This window comes from Macaca thibetana, chromosome 5 (genome assembly GCF_024542745.1).
Source record: "Macaca thibetana thibetana isolate TM-01 chromosome 5, ASM2454274v1, whole genome shotgun sequence".
Lineage (NCBI taxonomy): Eukaryota > Metazoa > Chordata > Mammalia > Primates > Cercopithecidae > Macaca > Macaca thibetana.
The window spans coordinates 132,721,779-132,740,601 of NC_065582.1; the positions used below are offsets into that span (position 1 = coordinate 132,721,779).

General features: G+C 34.6%; 1 protein-coding gene across 1 annotated transcript in view; it reads left to right on the forward strand.

The window, feature by feature from the left end:
- Nucleotides 1-18,823, forward strand: part of CFAP299 (cilia and flagella associated protein 299) — a 650,508-nt gene that overhangs the window by 240,274 nt on the left and 391,411 nt on the right. The window contains exon 3 of the mRNA XM_050792019.1: nucleotides 516-606. Coding sequence (XP_050647976.1) covers nucleotides 516-606 — 91 coding nt within the window. The remainder of the gene's footprint in view (nucleotides 1-515; nucleotides 607-18,823) is intronic.

The following is an 18,823-nucleotide window of genomic DNA, read 5'->3' on the forward strand; positions in this document are numbered from 1 at the left end:
CTTGATGCTTCCCTTCATCTAACAAAGATAAGTCAACCTAGTTTCCTTTCCTCCCTTGATTGTTTCTACTCATAGAGCTAAAATTAATGCTCTACTCCAGTAACTATATTAGCATAGGTGTCTAGTATTTTCATTTCCCCAAATTAATGAATAAACTGTACTAAAATTATAGGCAATTTAAAATTTGTATGGGAAGTGAGCAGTACAAGCATGTTGACTTTTCATGATATATTAAAAAAAGAACAAAATGGGCATGTAAATGAAATAATATCTGCCATGAATCCTGATATGGATATATTATTTAAAGGCTTGATTTCAACTATTTATAAATAAAGACTCTATTACTGTATAAAATTAAATTGATGAATCTAGCAGATCATAATGATTTTATTTATATGGTTTTCATGTTGCAAGGAAGTTGTCACTTGGGATAAAGAAGCATTATTGTTGGCTCCAGAGTGTTGGAAACATATTTGTTATCTAATATATTACAACTGAAGATCTGCTTTTTACAGGACACTAACAAGTGCTGGTAAAGACCTACAAGATAATTTTCTGATGGCCCTGGCAATGAGAGAAGAAGACAATCGCAATGGAAAACTGAGTGTAAGTACATTTCACCTAATAGCTTAAAATGTATACACTAAAGGCACAATTAACATTAAAAATATAACATTAAATATCTTTCTTAAAGTAATTTGTAAGATGTAAAATATGGTTCCTCTTTATTAATTATATATTATAGGAATAAATGTAAAAAGTCAAAGATTCTCATTTACATATCTAGAAGTAGCCAAATGGTTAAAAAGAAAAAGGATTCTAAACATTCATTGCAAAGAAAATGCCTTTGCGTGGCAGAATGGTTCTTTAACCTAGGTAAAGCCTCCAGCTTCTTTTAAACTTAACCTCTTTTTACACTCTCTCAAGTTGCATCACCAACTGACCCCAAGTTTTGTCCCCTGATTTTACGTGACTCCTAGAATATAGTACCATACATAGTCTGTCTTCTAGTCCTACTTTGGAAGATGTGATAGAAATCATATAATAGAAGAATATGTGTTATCATTATTATTTTGAATGATCCAAGGAGAATATACTTTTACTTTATTAAAATGTGTGCTATATCAAATATGTAGAGTATGTGAATATTATTTGGAATAAAGATTTACTTTCATCCTTTGTTAATATGATATTTGTGATAACAGTCTGTGTAAGTCTTAACATATTCCAAATTAAATTTAATAGGAAAGGCAAATATTCGTGCTAAAGGTGTAGTAAGTGACTGACTTACAGAAAATCAGAAATAGTGTGATAAAAAATATTTAGAGCAACAGAACAATACATATATAAGGACATCTATTCTACCAATACTTTCTCAAAAAAGAGTTGGAGTTTTTCTCACTATCAGATCCACTGAAAATATCACATGCAGGCAAAACCCTCAATGTACTTCAGAGAGAGAAAAAAATCATACCATGTTTAGTTAATAGAATAGAATTAGCCCTGACTTAAAATAAGGGAACATTTCTTGTAGGAAGTAGGCTGACAGAGGTTTTAAAAGGGTGGGGATGGAAACATGGGCAGAGACTAGACTTTGGACAGCCTTAGTAATCACAGCAGAAAAGTCTGGAATTTATCTGACTGTTAGTACAGCAGCTAGAGATGTTTGAGGAAAGGCAGGAGAAAGTGGTGTCAAAGAACCTGTTAAGGACGTCCAAGAAGGAGCAAATGATTATCAGTGGTCAAACAAGATAAGGACTGAAAAACCATCCATTGTGTTTGCCTGTAGATTATTATTATTTTTTTAATTTGTCAAGAACAAATTCCACCCACAGTAAAGGTAGAAAACAAATTCCATAAGGTTGAAAAAAATGGTCGACGATTAAATAGTAGGACCAGCAAGCACAGACAGCTTTAGAGACCCAGAGTCTGTGATTTGAACCGCAATGATACGCTTCTTTTCAAACACATCTTCTTTATCTTGTTCTTCCATTGTTATCTCCTTTGATGACGAATTACAGCACTAACCACCATCTTACTCAGATCAGAAGCATGTCAGTTACAGACTCTTTCTCTCACCCATGTTGAATAAGCTACCTACCAAGTTCTCTTAAGTATAAGTCAAATCAATTTACTTTAATCATCCTAAGTATCGTTTACCTTGATTCAAGCCATTATTATATCTTAAAGAAATTAAAACAGACTTCTAAATGATATACCTATATATGTTCTTGCTCAACTTCCATTCATTTTCCAGTCACCCAAAACATATTTCTTGTGCATTTGCACAAGGTTGGAATGGTTCTAGGCATTGGGAGTCTGAGGTGCTGCAGAGTTCATGACCTTAGCCGGTTTATATTTTTCAGAGTAGAGATAGAAAGTAAGACAAAATAAAAATGGAATAATTAAATTCAGCTCTAGATGAATACTATAGAAAATATAATATTAATATTTAAATTAATATGCTCTTCCATCATCTGTTTAGACAAAACATTGAAATTTATGTGCAATTTATGTACAAAAATATTTTTAAAATTTTTTATTTGTTGTACAGTACTTCAAATGACAGGGACAATGAATGTTTTTCCCTAGTAATGTAGCTATTTAGCTTTATTTTAAATATGAGCCGTTCATGTGTGAAAATGTTTCTACCTCACACCTCATGTATTTTAGGTTTAAAAATTCTTAAAAGACTAAAATGAGTAATTTTATTATTTATTTCTCAATTGTATGCAGATCTATTGTTTCCTGAGCAAGTGTAGCTTTCTGATTGCTCATGCTATGAAGTTTTTAACACTACTACCACAGTGAAGCATTTGCAAAGTGTATGCTTATGATAAGTGCTTGGCACAGCACATTGTACCGGTCTGTTTTAGAATAGCCAACAACTCACATTAGAGGCAAATGACGGTAATTCAAACAGATGTAAAAAATTCAGAGACCTGAACTCATCGAATAAATATACGAGCTATTACAAATGCATTTTCTCAGAAATATCAGTGGAAAATTTATAGAAATTAAATATTTAAATGAGGCTGAAACTAGGACATAATTTAATCTCCAGAAATGTTGCAGTAGGAACGGGAGAATTACACAGGATGCTTTAATGAAGATGTACATCTTGAGAGCATTTCATGTATATGTTAGAGACTAAGGAACATCTTAGAGGTCAAGATGTGGTAATTGAAGAAAAAACTAGTTAGAAATTAGAGAGGTAAAATGGATTATTTTGAGACAATAATTTTCAATTTCTTTCAAGACTACTCTGAAGTATTTGCATAGCAGATCAATCTGTTTTATTTCCTTTCTTGGTGTCTATGATATAGTTATCTTACAGTTTTTCTACTTTCTTCTGACTTTTTAACTCAATCTCTTTCTTGGGCTGATCACCTTATACCTCCGGTTGACCTATATCGCTTCTACTATACACATTTTCCCTTAGTGAACCATCAAAACCCATGAGTTCACTGACTATGTTTCTTGCTACAAAAAACAGAAACCTAGATCCTTTTTGTCTATCTATTAATTATGTTTTTTTCAGTTAGTCGTTAAACAAATAGTGATAAATGGCTCTATATAAGGCATCGTACTAACTGCTTGGGATACAATGGGTGGCAAGTGCTTATGGAGCTTACAGTTGTTTGGGGCAGAAAATGAATAATCAAATAATCATTATTTGTATAGAAATAAAAGCGGCCGGGCGCGGTGGCTCACGCCTGTAATCCCAGCACTTTGGGAGGCCGAGACGGGCGGATCACGAGGTCAGGAGATCGAGACCATCCTGGCTAACACGGTGAAACACAGTGAAACCCTGTCTCTACTAAAAAATACAAAAAAAACTAGTAGGGCGAGGTGGCGTGCGCCTATAGTCCCAGCTACTCGGGAGGCTGAGGCAGGAGAATGGCGTGAACCCGGGAGGCGGAGCTTGCAGTGAGCTGAGATCCGGCCATCGCACTCCAGCCTGGGTGACAGAGCGAGACTCCGTCTCAAAAAAAAAAAACAAAAAGAAAAAAAAAGAAATAAAAGCAAAAATGCAATGTGACAGGTGCTATGGAGGAAAAACACAAAAAGCTCTGATTGTGTGTAAGTGGATAGAGGATGATATAATCAGATTTTCAGACAGAAAACATCAGTGTGCCTTTAGTATAGGGAATAAATTTCAGAAAGGATTAAGCAGATGCCAGCGGATGCATTGCAAAATCAGATGAAAAGAAGAGAAATGATTTGAGAGCTATTTAGAAGGCAAACTTGGCAGGATGCTGTGATAAGATATAGTTAAGGAAGGGGTAGAAAGAAAGGGGGTGGTCTTTGGAGATGGATAGATGATGCTGCCACTCTGAGATGTAGTGCACTAAAAGATCAGAAATGGGGGACAGAGATCATGTGGTTGATTTTGAACATACTGAATTTGAGTTGTTTTTGACAAAAGAATATGTGCAGATATTAAGAAGCTGGAGAAAAAGATCTGAATTCTACTCCAAAGTTTACCTCCATATTGCTATCCCTCAAATGCTCAACATTTACTCTATTAGTAAGTTATTTGTTTTTCCTTTTCCACTTATCAGATCTCACATCCATTTGGTCACGAACCCTGGTCAATTTTACTTGGTAAATAATTCTCAAATCAATGTGGGAGAGAAGGCAATGAAGCCAAAGAGATTGGTAACAGACAGGTCTAAGGGCTCTGTTACTGTGCTCAGTAGCAAGGACAGTGTTACTGAGATGAAGGTGATGAATGTCCTTAAAAGAATGTATACAAATGGTTAATGTGATCAGACATGCAATTTAAGAGTACACCGGCAGCAGTATATGGGGATAAGTGTGTCTCCATAGAGATGGGGAATGAGCTATAAGACAGGGAGGTCAACTGAGAGGCCATTGTAACAGTTCAGGCAATACATAATAGAAGTCTGAGATAAATAAATGACAAAATGAATGGGAAGAGAAAGATAGATTGAGTGATTACTTAGGAGATAAAATCTGCACACCATGTGCTTGTTTTTATGTAAGAAATGGTGATTTGTGAGATTCAGTGGAGAGTGAGCAGCTGATAATAATTTTAATAATGGAAAGAAGTATAATCCTGGCTTTAGAGGATTTAGTATAGTTCAGTGATTATAAAACAGAATTTTGAGGTAGACAGTAACTAGACTGAAGTTCCAGACTCACTGCCTACCAAGTATTATGGATTGCAAAGGACATTACTGTATTTTCTAAGCCACAATTTCCTTCTCTGTAATGTGGGAATTAAAAGAGTACCTTCATCTTAATATTGATTATTGAAAATATAGATTAAACATTTGTCACACTGTATGATACATGACAACTATTTAATATATAATAAATTTTATAATAAAGGAGTGTTATAACTGCTAAAGCTATAATTGTGAATAAAATAGATATAGAAAATATGCAATACTTTTGCTCATAGTCTTTAAGGAAAACATTGATTAGATTTGAATTTCTCTTTAGAAAAGATAGTTGAAACAGTTCTTTGAGACAATCAGTTGCTTATAGATTTTATTAGAGATGCAAAGATTGCTGGTCATCATAAGATATTATAGCCATCAGAATATTTTTTAAAGAAACACTATAGATTTTTTTAGTGTTGTAGGAACCCCTCTCCATTTTAACTTATACTCTGTCCAAACCACTTTACCATTTGTCAAAAACAAAGATGTTTGGGAGATGGGTCCTCCCTATAGTGCTTCTAATGTAATAGGATTATGTAACTCTTTCTAGTGAACAAGCAGCTAGGGGAGGAGATAATTATTTTTCAGATAGTAGCAAACTAAGAATCCCTGATTTGTTGAGTGAAAAAAGTAAAAATAAAACATTTCCCTTCTAATTAAAGACTCATGAAGATAATAATGAAAGGTCACATGTCACATGCTGTTCTGGGTGGGAAAAGTGAGACCCACTGACACTTATTTTCCCACTGAATGTTCACTGTGTAAACAGTCACATGGGTGACTAGTTTTGGCTTTGAAATATGCATTATTGAAGCTAGTAAAAAAACATTCCCTACAGCTTTTCCTTTAGAGTCATTCAAAGAAACCACTGTACCTGGGTCAGGAAAACTTATGAATTAGGTGGTTCCTAATATACCCATTTCCTGTGTTGAAATCTCTATGAAACATAAGATTGTGTTGTATATGACCAATAACATTGTGCTGACATGATCTTTTCCCTCCTTGCTATTTTCCAACTTTTATAAAATGTTCCCTTTCAAGAAAATGAAGGTATTATACAGATGTTTATTTATTTTTTAATATAATTCATGCTTGTCTACTAATAAACCCTTATGGAAATTATATGACTCACACAATCTTAACCTCATTTTAAATAAATTACATCAACATTTGGGGGAAAATGTATATCAACGTTTATTTCACTAGAAAAAGTATAGCTGGGTAGATCTTTAATTTCCTTATTTCCTGGATAAAAATTTGATACAGAAGCAGTGAGAAGTGCAGGACAGAGTGAAGGTTATGGAGTCATCTTATCTGAGTTTGAATCTTGAATTTTCTACTTATCACAAGCTAAAGACACATTTCTCAACTCAACACAGCCTGAGTTTCCCCACCCAAAGTATGGGGATAATAATTTTCACACTGCTGAGATATTTATAGAATACAATTATATAATGTGTAAAGTACATCTAAGCCTAAAACTTGGTAGGTGTATTTTTTTTTTTTTTCTTTTCTGAGACAGCGCTTTGCTCTGTTGCCCAGGTTGGAGCGCAGTGGTACCATCATGGCTCACTGCAGCCAAGATTTCCTGGGCTCAAGTATCCTCCCACCTCAGCATCCTGAAAAGCTGAAACTACTGGCATGTGTTGCCACACCCAGCTATTTTTTAGAGTTATTTGTAGAGACAGGGTTTCCCTACATTGCCCTGGCTAGTCGTGAACACCTGGGCTCAAGTTACCCTCTTGCTGGGCCTCCTAAAGTGCAAGCTACTGCATTATAGATGTTTAATAAAGCATAAATACCATGTGTTATGTTAGGTCAGATTCCCTAAAAACAGAGCCTAGGCTGCCAATTTTAGTGCAAGCGATCTATTGAGAAAGTTCTTTCATCTGAAACCTGTTATGGCATGATGGAAGCACAATACCATAGAGGAAGAAGCTAGGCAGAGATGTGGTTTCAGTGGAAATCTAGTCTCAGTCTGATCTCACAGAAATAATATGTATGAGAGATTGTTCTGTCTGCGGCAAGGGGAATTTGCTTGTATACATTTCCTTCGCCTTTCCTCTCTCCATCAATTAATCATCAGCTGCCACAGAGGTGGGAGATGGAGAAGTAGCTCCTGTCAGCTAAGGACAGTCCTTTCAAGGAGGGTGCAGGTGGGAACTATTGGCTTTTAACACCTGCAGCTCTGGAGCTGGGTACATCTGCCTGGGAAATGAGATCTAAGAGGGATACTACCAACATCCACTGCAGTGCTCTATAACTACAGATGCTAAAGCTTAGTTCTAGCCATTTTAGAAAAAAGGAGTATGTAATTGTTTCAATAATGTCATCTTATGTAAGCAAAACATAATTTTGTTTAGGTATTTAAAGTTATCAATCATTTTATGTGAAAATTTAATGATATATTTAGTGTTACATATCTGACATAAGACATAGTCATTTGAATTAAAATAAAAAGTATTTGGTCATTTGCAAATAACCAAAAGCCCAAGCATGATTTGGTGTCCAAAAATTTTACATATGTAAGAAACTTTCCCAGTTAAATCTTGTGTCTGCTAGTACATGTCCCATATATAATTGGTGCTGGGTTTTTCAAACTGACAGAATCAAGACAGCCAATTATACTTCATCAAGACAATTAGATAATAATAATAATGACTATAATTTCAGCAATAGCTAACATATATTAAAAGCTTACCAAGTACTGGGCATTTTTCATAAGTGCTTTATATCCCTGAACTCTTAATATTTACTACATATATGAAATAGGTATTATTTTTATATCCACTTTATAGATGAGAATTCTGAGGCACGAAGAGGTTGAACATCTTATCCAGGTTTACATAACTGATTAGTGAGTGACTTGAAATCAAATCTAGGCAGTCTGGCTCCAGAGTCTGATTTTAACCACTATGCAAATGAACAAAATTGCCCTTCACAGAGCAAGACTTATGAAAACATATTACTTATGAGAGTGGGGTATTAGCTCAGATGTAGCAGATAAAACTGATGTTAATAACAGTAGATACATTAGTAGCTTGTATTGCATGACTGTCACTCCTCTAAGCACTTTATATGTTAACTCAATCACTCCTGATTTGTATCTTTATTTCTAGGTGACAAAACGAGTCACAGAGAGGTTAAATATTTTGCCCAAAGTTCATGGTAAAACACATGTTTAAACTCAAGCAATCTGGGTCCGGAATCTGGGCTCATTAACCATTGAGCCCCCAAAGAGAGACACTCATCCATGGAAACATGAATATTATTTCCATGTGATTTAATTAAATATGAAAATATGGGAAAAAATCTCTTTATACCTCCTGGGAAGAATTTATTTAACAAAATGCTAAAATCACAAACCATTAAAATTTAGTAAAACTGATTTCATTAAAACTAAAATCCTTTATTGACAAAAGATAACTAGCAATGTTTAAAGACAAGCCACATATATATGTAATGCATAAAGCTGGCAAAGCATTTGTATCAATAACTTAAAAAGAATTTTTACTAGTTAAAAAAATCCAATCAACAACTGTACAGATTATAAACAGGCAATTCAGGGATGAGGAAGCCAAATAGTTCAATAAATAGGAAAAGACACTCAACTGTACTAATCTGATTGCTAATCAAAGACAAGAGAATTAAAATGAGCTATATTTCACACCCACGAGATCTACAAAAATTTAAAAAGACGTGTTATTCCAAATGCAGGTGAGATGTGAAGTAAGAAACCATGTTCGGTGATGGCAGTAGAGTACACCGTTAGGCAACTTTAGAGAGCAGTTTGACAATATCTAGTAAAGAGAAAGATGTGTATAATCTTTATACTAGTAGATAAATAATTGAGAGAAACTCTCAATCATATAAGCGAGGAGATAATTACAAGTCTGTAATTATCATGTAAGTGTAATTGTAGCATTGCCCATAATAGCAGCATAACCTAAATGTTCATAAACATAAGAACAGGTTGTTGTCCATTCTTACAATGCGACATTATACAGAAATTAATGCAAAAATATAGACATTCTTTATGTCAACGTAAGATCATCTCAAAGACATCGAGTTTAGTTAAAAGGAAAAAAGGCATGTTTCAGAATGATGTGTACAGAATGAGTCTCAGTCACTGATGAGTTCGTTCCTTCTTGGGTTTCAGTTTCCTTATCTGTAAATTGGATTACAAACTGTATTAAATAGAAAGTGTGTGAGGATTAAATCAATTTATACAGGTAAAAGTATTTGAAACACTATTTAGAAGACAGAATGAGCTGGATGTGGTGGCTCACGCCTGTAATCCCAGCACTTTGGGAGGCTCAGATGGGCAGATCACAAGGTCAGGAGTTCGAGACTAGCCTGACCAACATGGTGAAACCCTGTCTCTACTAAAAATACAAAAAAAAAAAAAAAAATAGCCAGGTGTGGTGGCAGGTGCCTATAACTCAGCTACTTGGGAGGCTGAGGAAGGAGAATTGTTTGAACCCAGGAGGCGGAGGTTGCAGTGAGCTGAGATTGAGCCACTGCCCTTCAACCTGGGTGACAGGTGACAGAGTTGAGACTCTGTCTCAAAAAAACAAACAAACAAACAACAACAACAACAAAAACCAAAAAACCAACCAAACAAACCAAAAAAACCCCATACACATAGAATGCTTAATAACTTATTATTTTAAATGTTTATATAAAGTTCAAAAACTGACACAACAATCATTTGTATGGACATACTCATGTTGTAATCATATAAAAACTATGTAGTACACATTGAGGAATAATATACCTTAAGTTAGGGAAAAGGGTTACATTGCGCTAGGTAGGAGGAAGTTGGAAAATAAAGGAGGGAGAAGAGTAGGATTAAAGAATAGGCTTTTATATAATGCTTTGTTTCTTTAACATTTATGATTCACATAACATTTATGATTCCAATATGTGAGAATGTTAAGATTTGAGCAAGTTGCTTAGCAGGATGTTGGCTACCTGAGTATTAGATATAATAGTTATGTTAATATTTTTTATATTAATCTTTCTTAACTTTATGTTTGAAATATTTTATAGTCATACATAGAAGCAAGAAACATATATTATAATACTTTAGGAAAATTTTTAAATGAACAATTATTGGTGAATTTATTATATCTAGTAACTTGTTTACAAAGAAACAAACAAAAAAACCATGCAGCAAAGAGGTAGAACCTTGGGGTGGCACCTCACAATTCTTTCTTCTCTGGAAATGGAATGCAGATCCAGGACAGGTGCCCTAGAGGCCATGGATGTCCTCCCTAATCCCTAACCCTCTCCACCTAGATGATCAATTACTGTTGAGCCAATAGGATTCCCTCTGTTGGAAAGTGACGTTAGAAATGGAGAGACACAGAACCTCGGAGTCACTGAGGCTAATCTTTTAAAATGTGTGATCATAATCTCCTGCTGCTGAGGTCCCTAATCTACCCGTGTACCTGTCCCTTTGTTTGGAAGGGCCTTCAATGGGATCTTTGAATTTGGGAGATACTGCAGGACCATTTCAGTAAATCCTCCATTTTGCTTAGAGTTCAATTTGTGGTTTACAGCAAAGAGAACACTAACTACGACCTTAAAATTAGTATAGTTTATTTTTAACAGAGAGAGAATAATCATTTAGTATAATCCTTTTGTGGGAAGAGATTTTTACTAATTCCATCCAGAAGAAACTTTCAAAAACATTGGTATACTGGAGTCTATGGATTCACACTCTGTATGCAACTAAGAAAGCTATGACTTCTTTTAAACTAATTTTATGTACTTTTTTCACATATTAAAATACTAATTAAGAACTATTAAAATTGCTACAAATTTTGGAGAAATAGAATTCAAAATGGGGTGGGTGCAATAAAATGTAAAATTAGTGAATTTGCTCTTTGCAGTGATGTACATAAGGGTTTTTACCTTTTAAAACATTTGTGTCACTGAAATTATAAAACGTGCTATTGTACATAAGTGAGGAAGCATTTACAGATTGTTTTGGATTTGTATATGTGCAATAAAGGACGAATATATCCATGTGACTATTTGACCCTTGATGCAAAATGATAGTAGTATTTATTTCTTCAGCTCTATAAATTGTTAGAAAAAACTTCTGGCTGCCTAATGTTAACAAGTACAATGCCTTTCATGTTACAAATGATACAAAACAAGAAGGGAAAAAAAATAATTTGCTATGTGAAACATATCATTAGACATGGATAAATTAAATGGCTATTCTGTCAAACAAATAGTTTTACTTCTCAAAATTAAAAGAGGGCCTCATAAGAAAGATTTTAATAAAATTCATTTGTCAGGAAAGATGTTGAGTGTGCTCTAATAAATAACAGAGCTAATCTTCAGAGCATTAAGAGGGATATAACCACGACTACTCTCTAAAATTTACGAAAATTATGGCTCAATCTAATTTGCAAAGCATGATGGTGAATTTGGCAGAAAACACTGAAGTAATATGTAACAGTTCTAATTTAGCGTTTTTGCTATTAGGAGTAAATTGTGTTGCGTAATATTTGAAACATTTTTATTCTGATTTTCCAGTTGAATATAATTTAATACTTTTAGAGTTTGGTGTGTATAGCACAGTTTGGATCAGAAACAGAAGTTTAGCAATCATGCTGACTTCTCTTTTTCTCCTTAACTCTAAGATGTGGTGAATTAATTCAATGCTCTTTACAACCTAACTTTTGAAACAGTATTATGTTTATTTAGATGCCATAGCTAAAAAGGGAACACAATTGAGCCTTCCCATTCTTTATTCTCACTATTTTGTCTGGGAGAAGAATGTATTTTACAGTTGGGTCTTCACAGGACTGTGGCTGTGCATATATTGGCAGGTGCTATTCTTTGGACCAACTGTAGGTGTCTGACTCCATTGTTGATCTCTATTTATTCATTTTTAGCAGAGGGGAAGATCTAAATCTGAACCAATGTCTTCACTGCAGTTAAGATAGCAAGAATACATGTTTGAATTGGCATGGTGGGTGACTTTTTATAAATATATACTCTGCTTCAGTTTTTGAGATATGGGAGGAAAGTCTCAGAAGAATCAATTTAGCTGTCATTCCTTGTCTAGGGATTGCTACTCCCCTTCCTATCTGACCAGTATATGGCTTTTGCAATGTTTACTATTACAATGATAATTAAGGTAGTTGTTTTTTATTGAACGCTAGCTTCATGTTGGCATTTGTAATTTGTCAAATCTTTTGGCGTAAAGTTACTTATAGTATCCCCTTATCATTTTAGTGTCTGTGGGATCTATGGTGATATCCACACTCTCCAGATATTGGTCTTCTCTTTCTTCCTGAGCAGGCTGGCTAGAGATTTTATCCATCTTCTCAAAGAGCCAGCTATTGGCTTCATTGATTTTTGTCTATTGATTTTGTGTTGTTAATTTTGTTGATGTCTGATATTTATTATTTCTTTTGTTCTGCTTACTTTGGTTTTTGCTTTTCTTTTTCTAGTTTTTTAGATGAAAGTTTAGGTCATCGATTTGAGATTTTTCTTCTTTTCTAACATAGGTGTTTCAGTGCTGTACATTTCCCTCTAAGCACCACTTTTGCACCATCAGATATTTTGATAGGTCGTATTTTCATTTTCATGCAGTCCAAATTTTCTAATCTCCTTTTTAGTTTATTTTTAACCATGAGTTATCCAAAAGTTGTTTTTTAGTTGCCAAATGTTTGGGTATTTTCTAGCTTCTTAAATTTCCCTAGCTTTTCTGAGATTGTTCAGTCTATTAATTTTAAATGCTCATTCCTTTTCTTCCTTTTCTGTTAAGATCGTATTATTTATACATGCTAGGTATATTAGTCCATTTTCACACTGCTGTAAAGAAATATCCAAGACTGGGTAATAAGGAAATAAGCTTAATTTGATTCTGAGTTCCACATGGCTCAGGTAGGCTTCAGGAAACTCACAGTCATGGCAGAAGTGACAGCAGTCACCTTCTTCACAAGGTGGCAGGAAAGATGGAGATTGAAGGAGGAACTTTCCAATCACTTATAAAACCATCAGATCTCATGAGAACTCATTCACTATCATGAGAACAGAATGGGGGAAACTGCCCCCATGATTCAATTATGTTGCACCAGGGTCCTTCCTCAACACCTGGGGATTATAATTCAAGATGAGGCTTGGGTGGGGACACAAAGCCAAGCCATATCAATAGGATTGGGCTGAATAGGCATATCACTAGTGTTTTTCATTTTTCTTTCCTCCTTACCCTTTCCAGAACATACCTCATGTTAAAAGCATGAATAATCTTGCTTTATATGTCATTTTCATTTTACAATATTGTATACCATTTTATGTTTTTAATCTTAGTGTTGCATTCTTATGTGATCCCTGAGAAAACTAGAATTGTTGCTTGTTTTGTTTTGCTTTGCTTGTTTTAAAATTTTATTCTATTCCCTGAATTACTTCTATGTCTACCAGGATGAATTTTTCTTTCTGTATATATTTGTGTCTATCACATAACAAGATTTTTCCCAAATATCTAGTGATTCTTGGTTATTCATTAACATTTAAGAATAACACGACACAAAAGCTGACTATTACCTCTGTGAATCTAGTTAGGGTCAACTAGTTAGTAATCACTGATAGGTTTTGCATCAACCTATGACTGGAGAGAGAATATTCTGTTAGTCAATGGCCCTCTTAAATATGGAAGGCCTTGCTCTTTGGCACCAAGTCCCAGGCTATGTGCTCTAATTCTCCCCAGCGACTTGGTTCCATTTCTTTAGTTATTAGTCCTCAATCCTTTGCAAGGGTGTTTGAGAGGCATGACTATCTGGCTATGGATAATTCTTTTCATATGGGTAGAGTGTATTTTCAAATGACCTCCTTGTTTTAGCCCCAGTTAACCCTTCTTACCTTCCATATTACTGGAATTCCTGAGTCCTGAACCTCTCCAGGGCTCTGCCAAGATTGGTTTCCTTCTTGCATGCAGCCCCCTCCCTTTTCCCCCCCTCCCAAAAATAACACAGATAGATTTCTATTTCAAATTCACAATTATATATTCTTATGTTATCTTCTAAAAGTTTTGTTGTTTTGGTGTTGACATTTAGATGTGTATTTCACCTGCAATTACCATTCTTCCTTCTTTTTTCTTCCACAAAATAAGCCCAATTATGCTTGCTTCCCTTTTATTAATGATACTCACACTGGCTTGTCCAAAATTTTGTATGTATCTGTTGCTTTGCAATAGATGCTACTTAATACGCTAGTTATAACTGACTTGTTGATATAAATGCTCTGTATCTTATTGGATTGGAGTAAAGAGTCACAAAATAAAATGACATCTCAATTAGTTGAGAATTAATATGCTGGAATGAATATACAGTTTAACAAGTTGCTGTTGTTTGAAGGTTTTCTGTGGACCTAAGAAATGAAAGTGTCTTTGAAAGAATGCTGCATACCACTTTGACATCTGCAATCCGGTATGAAATATTTATTAAGTTATCAAGCTAGGGAAATTATGGACATATTTTCTGGTGTGTTTTCTGAGGTGGTGAAGTTATCCAAAATACTTGGAAAAATATTTGAGGAGGAGGAACATCCAGTTCCAAAATACTTTCTCCTTTGGGGAGAGTGGATTTGGCAGTGCATGCAATACATAGCAGTCTATATCTGACCCCTGGTGAGGGTTCCCATCATACCTATTAGTCTTTGTGAGACTCTCTTGAATGAAACAGAATTGACCAAATGAAAGATCTTGTTTTCTATAATTATCTTTTTGGAGTCAGAAGAGGGAAAGAGGGATTGTAGAAGGAGGGAGAGAGGAAGGAAGGGAAGGAGGAAAGCAGAGAGGGACAGATATGTGTTTGACACCAATTTCATTTTGAACCGTAGCCTCTTAGAAACGAACGGAGCAGAGTTTATCTTGTTCAGCCTCTGTCTCATTATGGGAATCCTCCTTTGAGCTTCTCTGACAGATGGCTATGCAGTCTTTGCTTAAATAGTTTAAATATTTTCATTGATAGGCAGCTCATTCCTTTGTAGGTTGTTATTTGCATTTCAGCAAGTTCTAATAATTAGACTGCAAGGGGCGAAACCTGCCTTCTTTTAGTTATTGGTCTTCTGGAGCAATATAGAATAATACTGCTGTCCCACTGTGATTTTTTAAGATAGCTTTCACATTTTCTGGTAAATATTTAGAGCATTTTAAGGTTAAAATTTATATTTTCTTCAATCACTATTTAAGCTCTTGGCATTCTGATTTTTTTTTTTTTTCTGGATACTCCCTATACAGTGTCTCTTTAGAAACTTCTTTTCAAAATTGACGTTTAGCAAACATATAAAAGCATGCAACTCTTAAATGTGCAGGTTCATAAATTACTATAAAATGAACAAACCATTTGCTCAATACCCAGAATAAGAAAAAGAATATTACTGATACAAAATAAGCCTTATGTATGCCCATTTAGTCACAACTCTCCTGTTCTCAATGATAATCCTTATTCTGATTTCTAATGCCATAGAACGATTTTGTCATTTTTAAATGTTATATGAATAGAACCATAGTTTCTGACTTTTTAAACTAAATATTTTGTTTATGAGAACCATCCATGTTGTTATATGTAGTTGTGGTATATATTATTTTATCTCTGTGGTTTTCCATTTTATGATACACAATTATTTTTCTTTTACTTTTTATGGGCAGTGGAATGTCTACAATTTTTGACGGCTATAAATAATGGGGTTACGCTTATGCATAACTTTGTGTGCATATATGTATATTGGTTTCTATTGGTTATATACCTACAAGTAAAATTGCTAGGTCATAGGACCTATGTATGTTCAGTTTTGTTTACTAGATAATGCCAAATATTTTCCAAAGTGATTAGGCCAATATAAATTCAGAGCTACTCTCTATGAGAGTCCCTGTTGCTTCATGGTTTTACTAACATTTAGTATTTTAATTTCTGATTTTAAATATTCTAGTAAGTGTATAGCGTTATATCATTGTAGTTTAAATTTGCATTTATATGATCATTAATGAGGTCATCCATATGTTTACTGGTCATTTTAATATCCTTTTCTGAGAAGTGTCTGTTCACATTTCTTACCTATTTTTCTACAGTATCTTTTGTCTTTTTCTTATTTAGGCAATTTGTTCATATTCTGGATAAAAATTACTTGTTTATTTGTGCTGTGAATATATTCTCCCTCTCTATAGATTACCTTTGTGCTTTCTTAATGAAAGTTCCAAATTTTAATGTAGTCCAACTTATTAATCTTTTCCTTTATGGCTAGAGATGTTTCTATGATGTTTAAGATATCTTTGTTAACTCAAAGTTACAATTATATATTCTTATGTTATAGTCTAGAAGTTTTATTGTTTTAATGTTTACATTTAGATGTATATTTTACCTACAATTACTTAAAACAAACAAACAAACAAACAAACAAAAAAGATGGAGTACTGCTCTGTCACCCAGGCTGGAGTGCAGTGGTACAATCTTGGCTCACTACAACCTCCTGCTTCCAGGTTCAAGCAATTCTCCTGCCTCAGCCTCTTGAGTAGCTGAGATTACAGGCATGTGCCACCACTCCTGGCTAATTTTTGTAGTTTTAGTAGATACTGGGTTTCACCATGTTGGCCATACTTATCTTGAACTCCTGACCTCAAGTGATCTGCCTGCCTCGGCCTCCCAAAGTGCTTGGATTACAGGCATGAGCCGCTGTACCTGTCCTGCAATTACTATTTTGCATATAGTGTGAAGTTACATCGAGATACCCATTGCACATCCTAGCAAAGATGTCAAGCAGGCATAAATATAAAAATCTGGATTTCAAAGTGCAGGTCTGGGTTGAAATTAAAAGTTTAGAAGTTTTCAGTATACAAATGCCACTATGAATTTAGTTATACTAAGGAGTTTAGCATAAACAAGAAGCCTGAGGACAGAGCCTAGGAAACTCCAGTGTATCATCCCAAAATAGACTTAGTACTGTGCTACAGGCTAGTGTACAAAACAGTGGACTAATATGGAACACAGTGTGCTATAGATTCCTATTACTTGGATACTACTTTTAGAAATGTACCTACAATTGTATTGATTTATTACATTGGCTTGTGCCAGTCACGTCACAACATAAACTTCAATGTTACAGCAAACCAAAATGTGAGATATTTAAATATGAATTGTTAGCTATTAAGCCATGCCCTTCATTAACCACTACTAGAATTGATTAGTTTGAATATCAAAGCAGCAATTAACATGTTTTCTTGAGCATTTTATAGTGTTTTCATGTTATTCAGATTATTTATTCAAGCCTATCAGGGTATTTTTGAATCCCAAATAATTAATCCAACATGTTAGCCCTTTCTGCTTTATTCAGGCATTCAACATTGGCAGATATGATAAGAAAGCGACTAAGAGCAAATACCAGATACTGTAGGATTATACCCTAAAATCTCTGTCTGGTATACTAGAGGCCTTCCTCCTCTAGCTGACACTGCTCCTAACTGCAAATCGTGTTTAAACAAAGCTATTCAGTTGTACCTAACATACTGTTTCCTCAGATTTTCAAGCAAAGAAATCATAAGAGAACACACCTTTCTGTGAATCCCCACTTCCTGTGATTTCGAGGTAGGGCACCTAACGCTAGAAACTTGACCACATTCTTAGAGTAAATCACTTCCAGTATAGAGTTATTTCACCTCTGGGAAAAGGAATACCCACAAGATGGTATGATGCATGCCTAAATGTCATACTTTGGCCTCTAGCCACCTCCAACTATGTGAAAGTAAAAGCTTTATGCAAAATAGCTTTTATTTGGCCAAATCTAAGGAGAAAGTCTTTAAGTATGCATTTATTTTAGTTGCAACATTTGTATAGTGCCTGTTTTATGCAGTGCACTATTCTATATATTATTAAGGCATAAAATGAATTATGGATCTCTGTCCTCCCACCTTATATCTAATCTCTACATCTCCCTTACACTGCTGTTGAATCCACAGCTCTATAATCGTCTTCATTTTCTGCATAATTTGTTTATGAAATTACATCCTGTGATAGCACTTTCTTAAGACATCTCCATACGTTGTTGCAAGGTGCTTTCCTAACTTATTAGCAGTGTGCTAGTTGGTCTTTACAGTTATGTGCCTAACATTCATATCCTGTGAACCATCTTTAATTCTCCACTGTTTTATATAGGTTTGGCAATGACAGATAAGAATCCTCAGGCTTATAGAGGTAAAGTCATGTAGTTAGTGACCCGGTGGGTCTAGAAAATTGTTTCTAAAAACTTTTGTCCTATTATTTTTTTTACTAGTCCACACAGTGTAACTTCAAAATTGTAGAGGTATTGAATTTAAGGACCCATATTAACAACGAGTACAATTTCAAAACTCTCTTAGGTTACCTCATGATTGCATTGTTATAAATTTCACATAAAATGAGGGCCTGCTTCTCCTGATCTTGCAGGATACTACTGTTACACCCACAGGAAATCTTTAAGGTCTAAAACTTGTGTTTAAGTTGTAAGGGATCATTTATTTTTGAAATATTTGTAGTAATGCTTTTGTAAATCATGTGACCAAATCATAATATGGGCCTTTAGCAATGATGCAATGAAGGTTGTTGATTATCAATGGGAAGCTTAGATGTTATGTA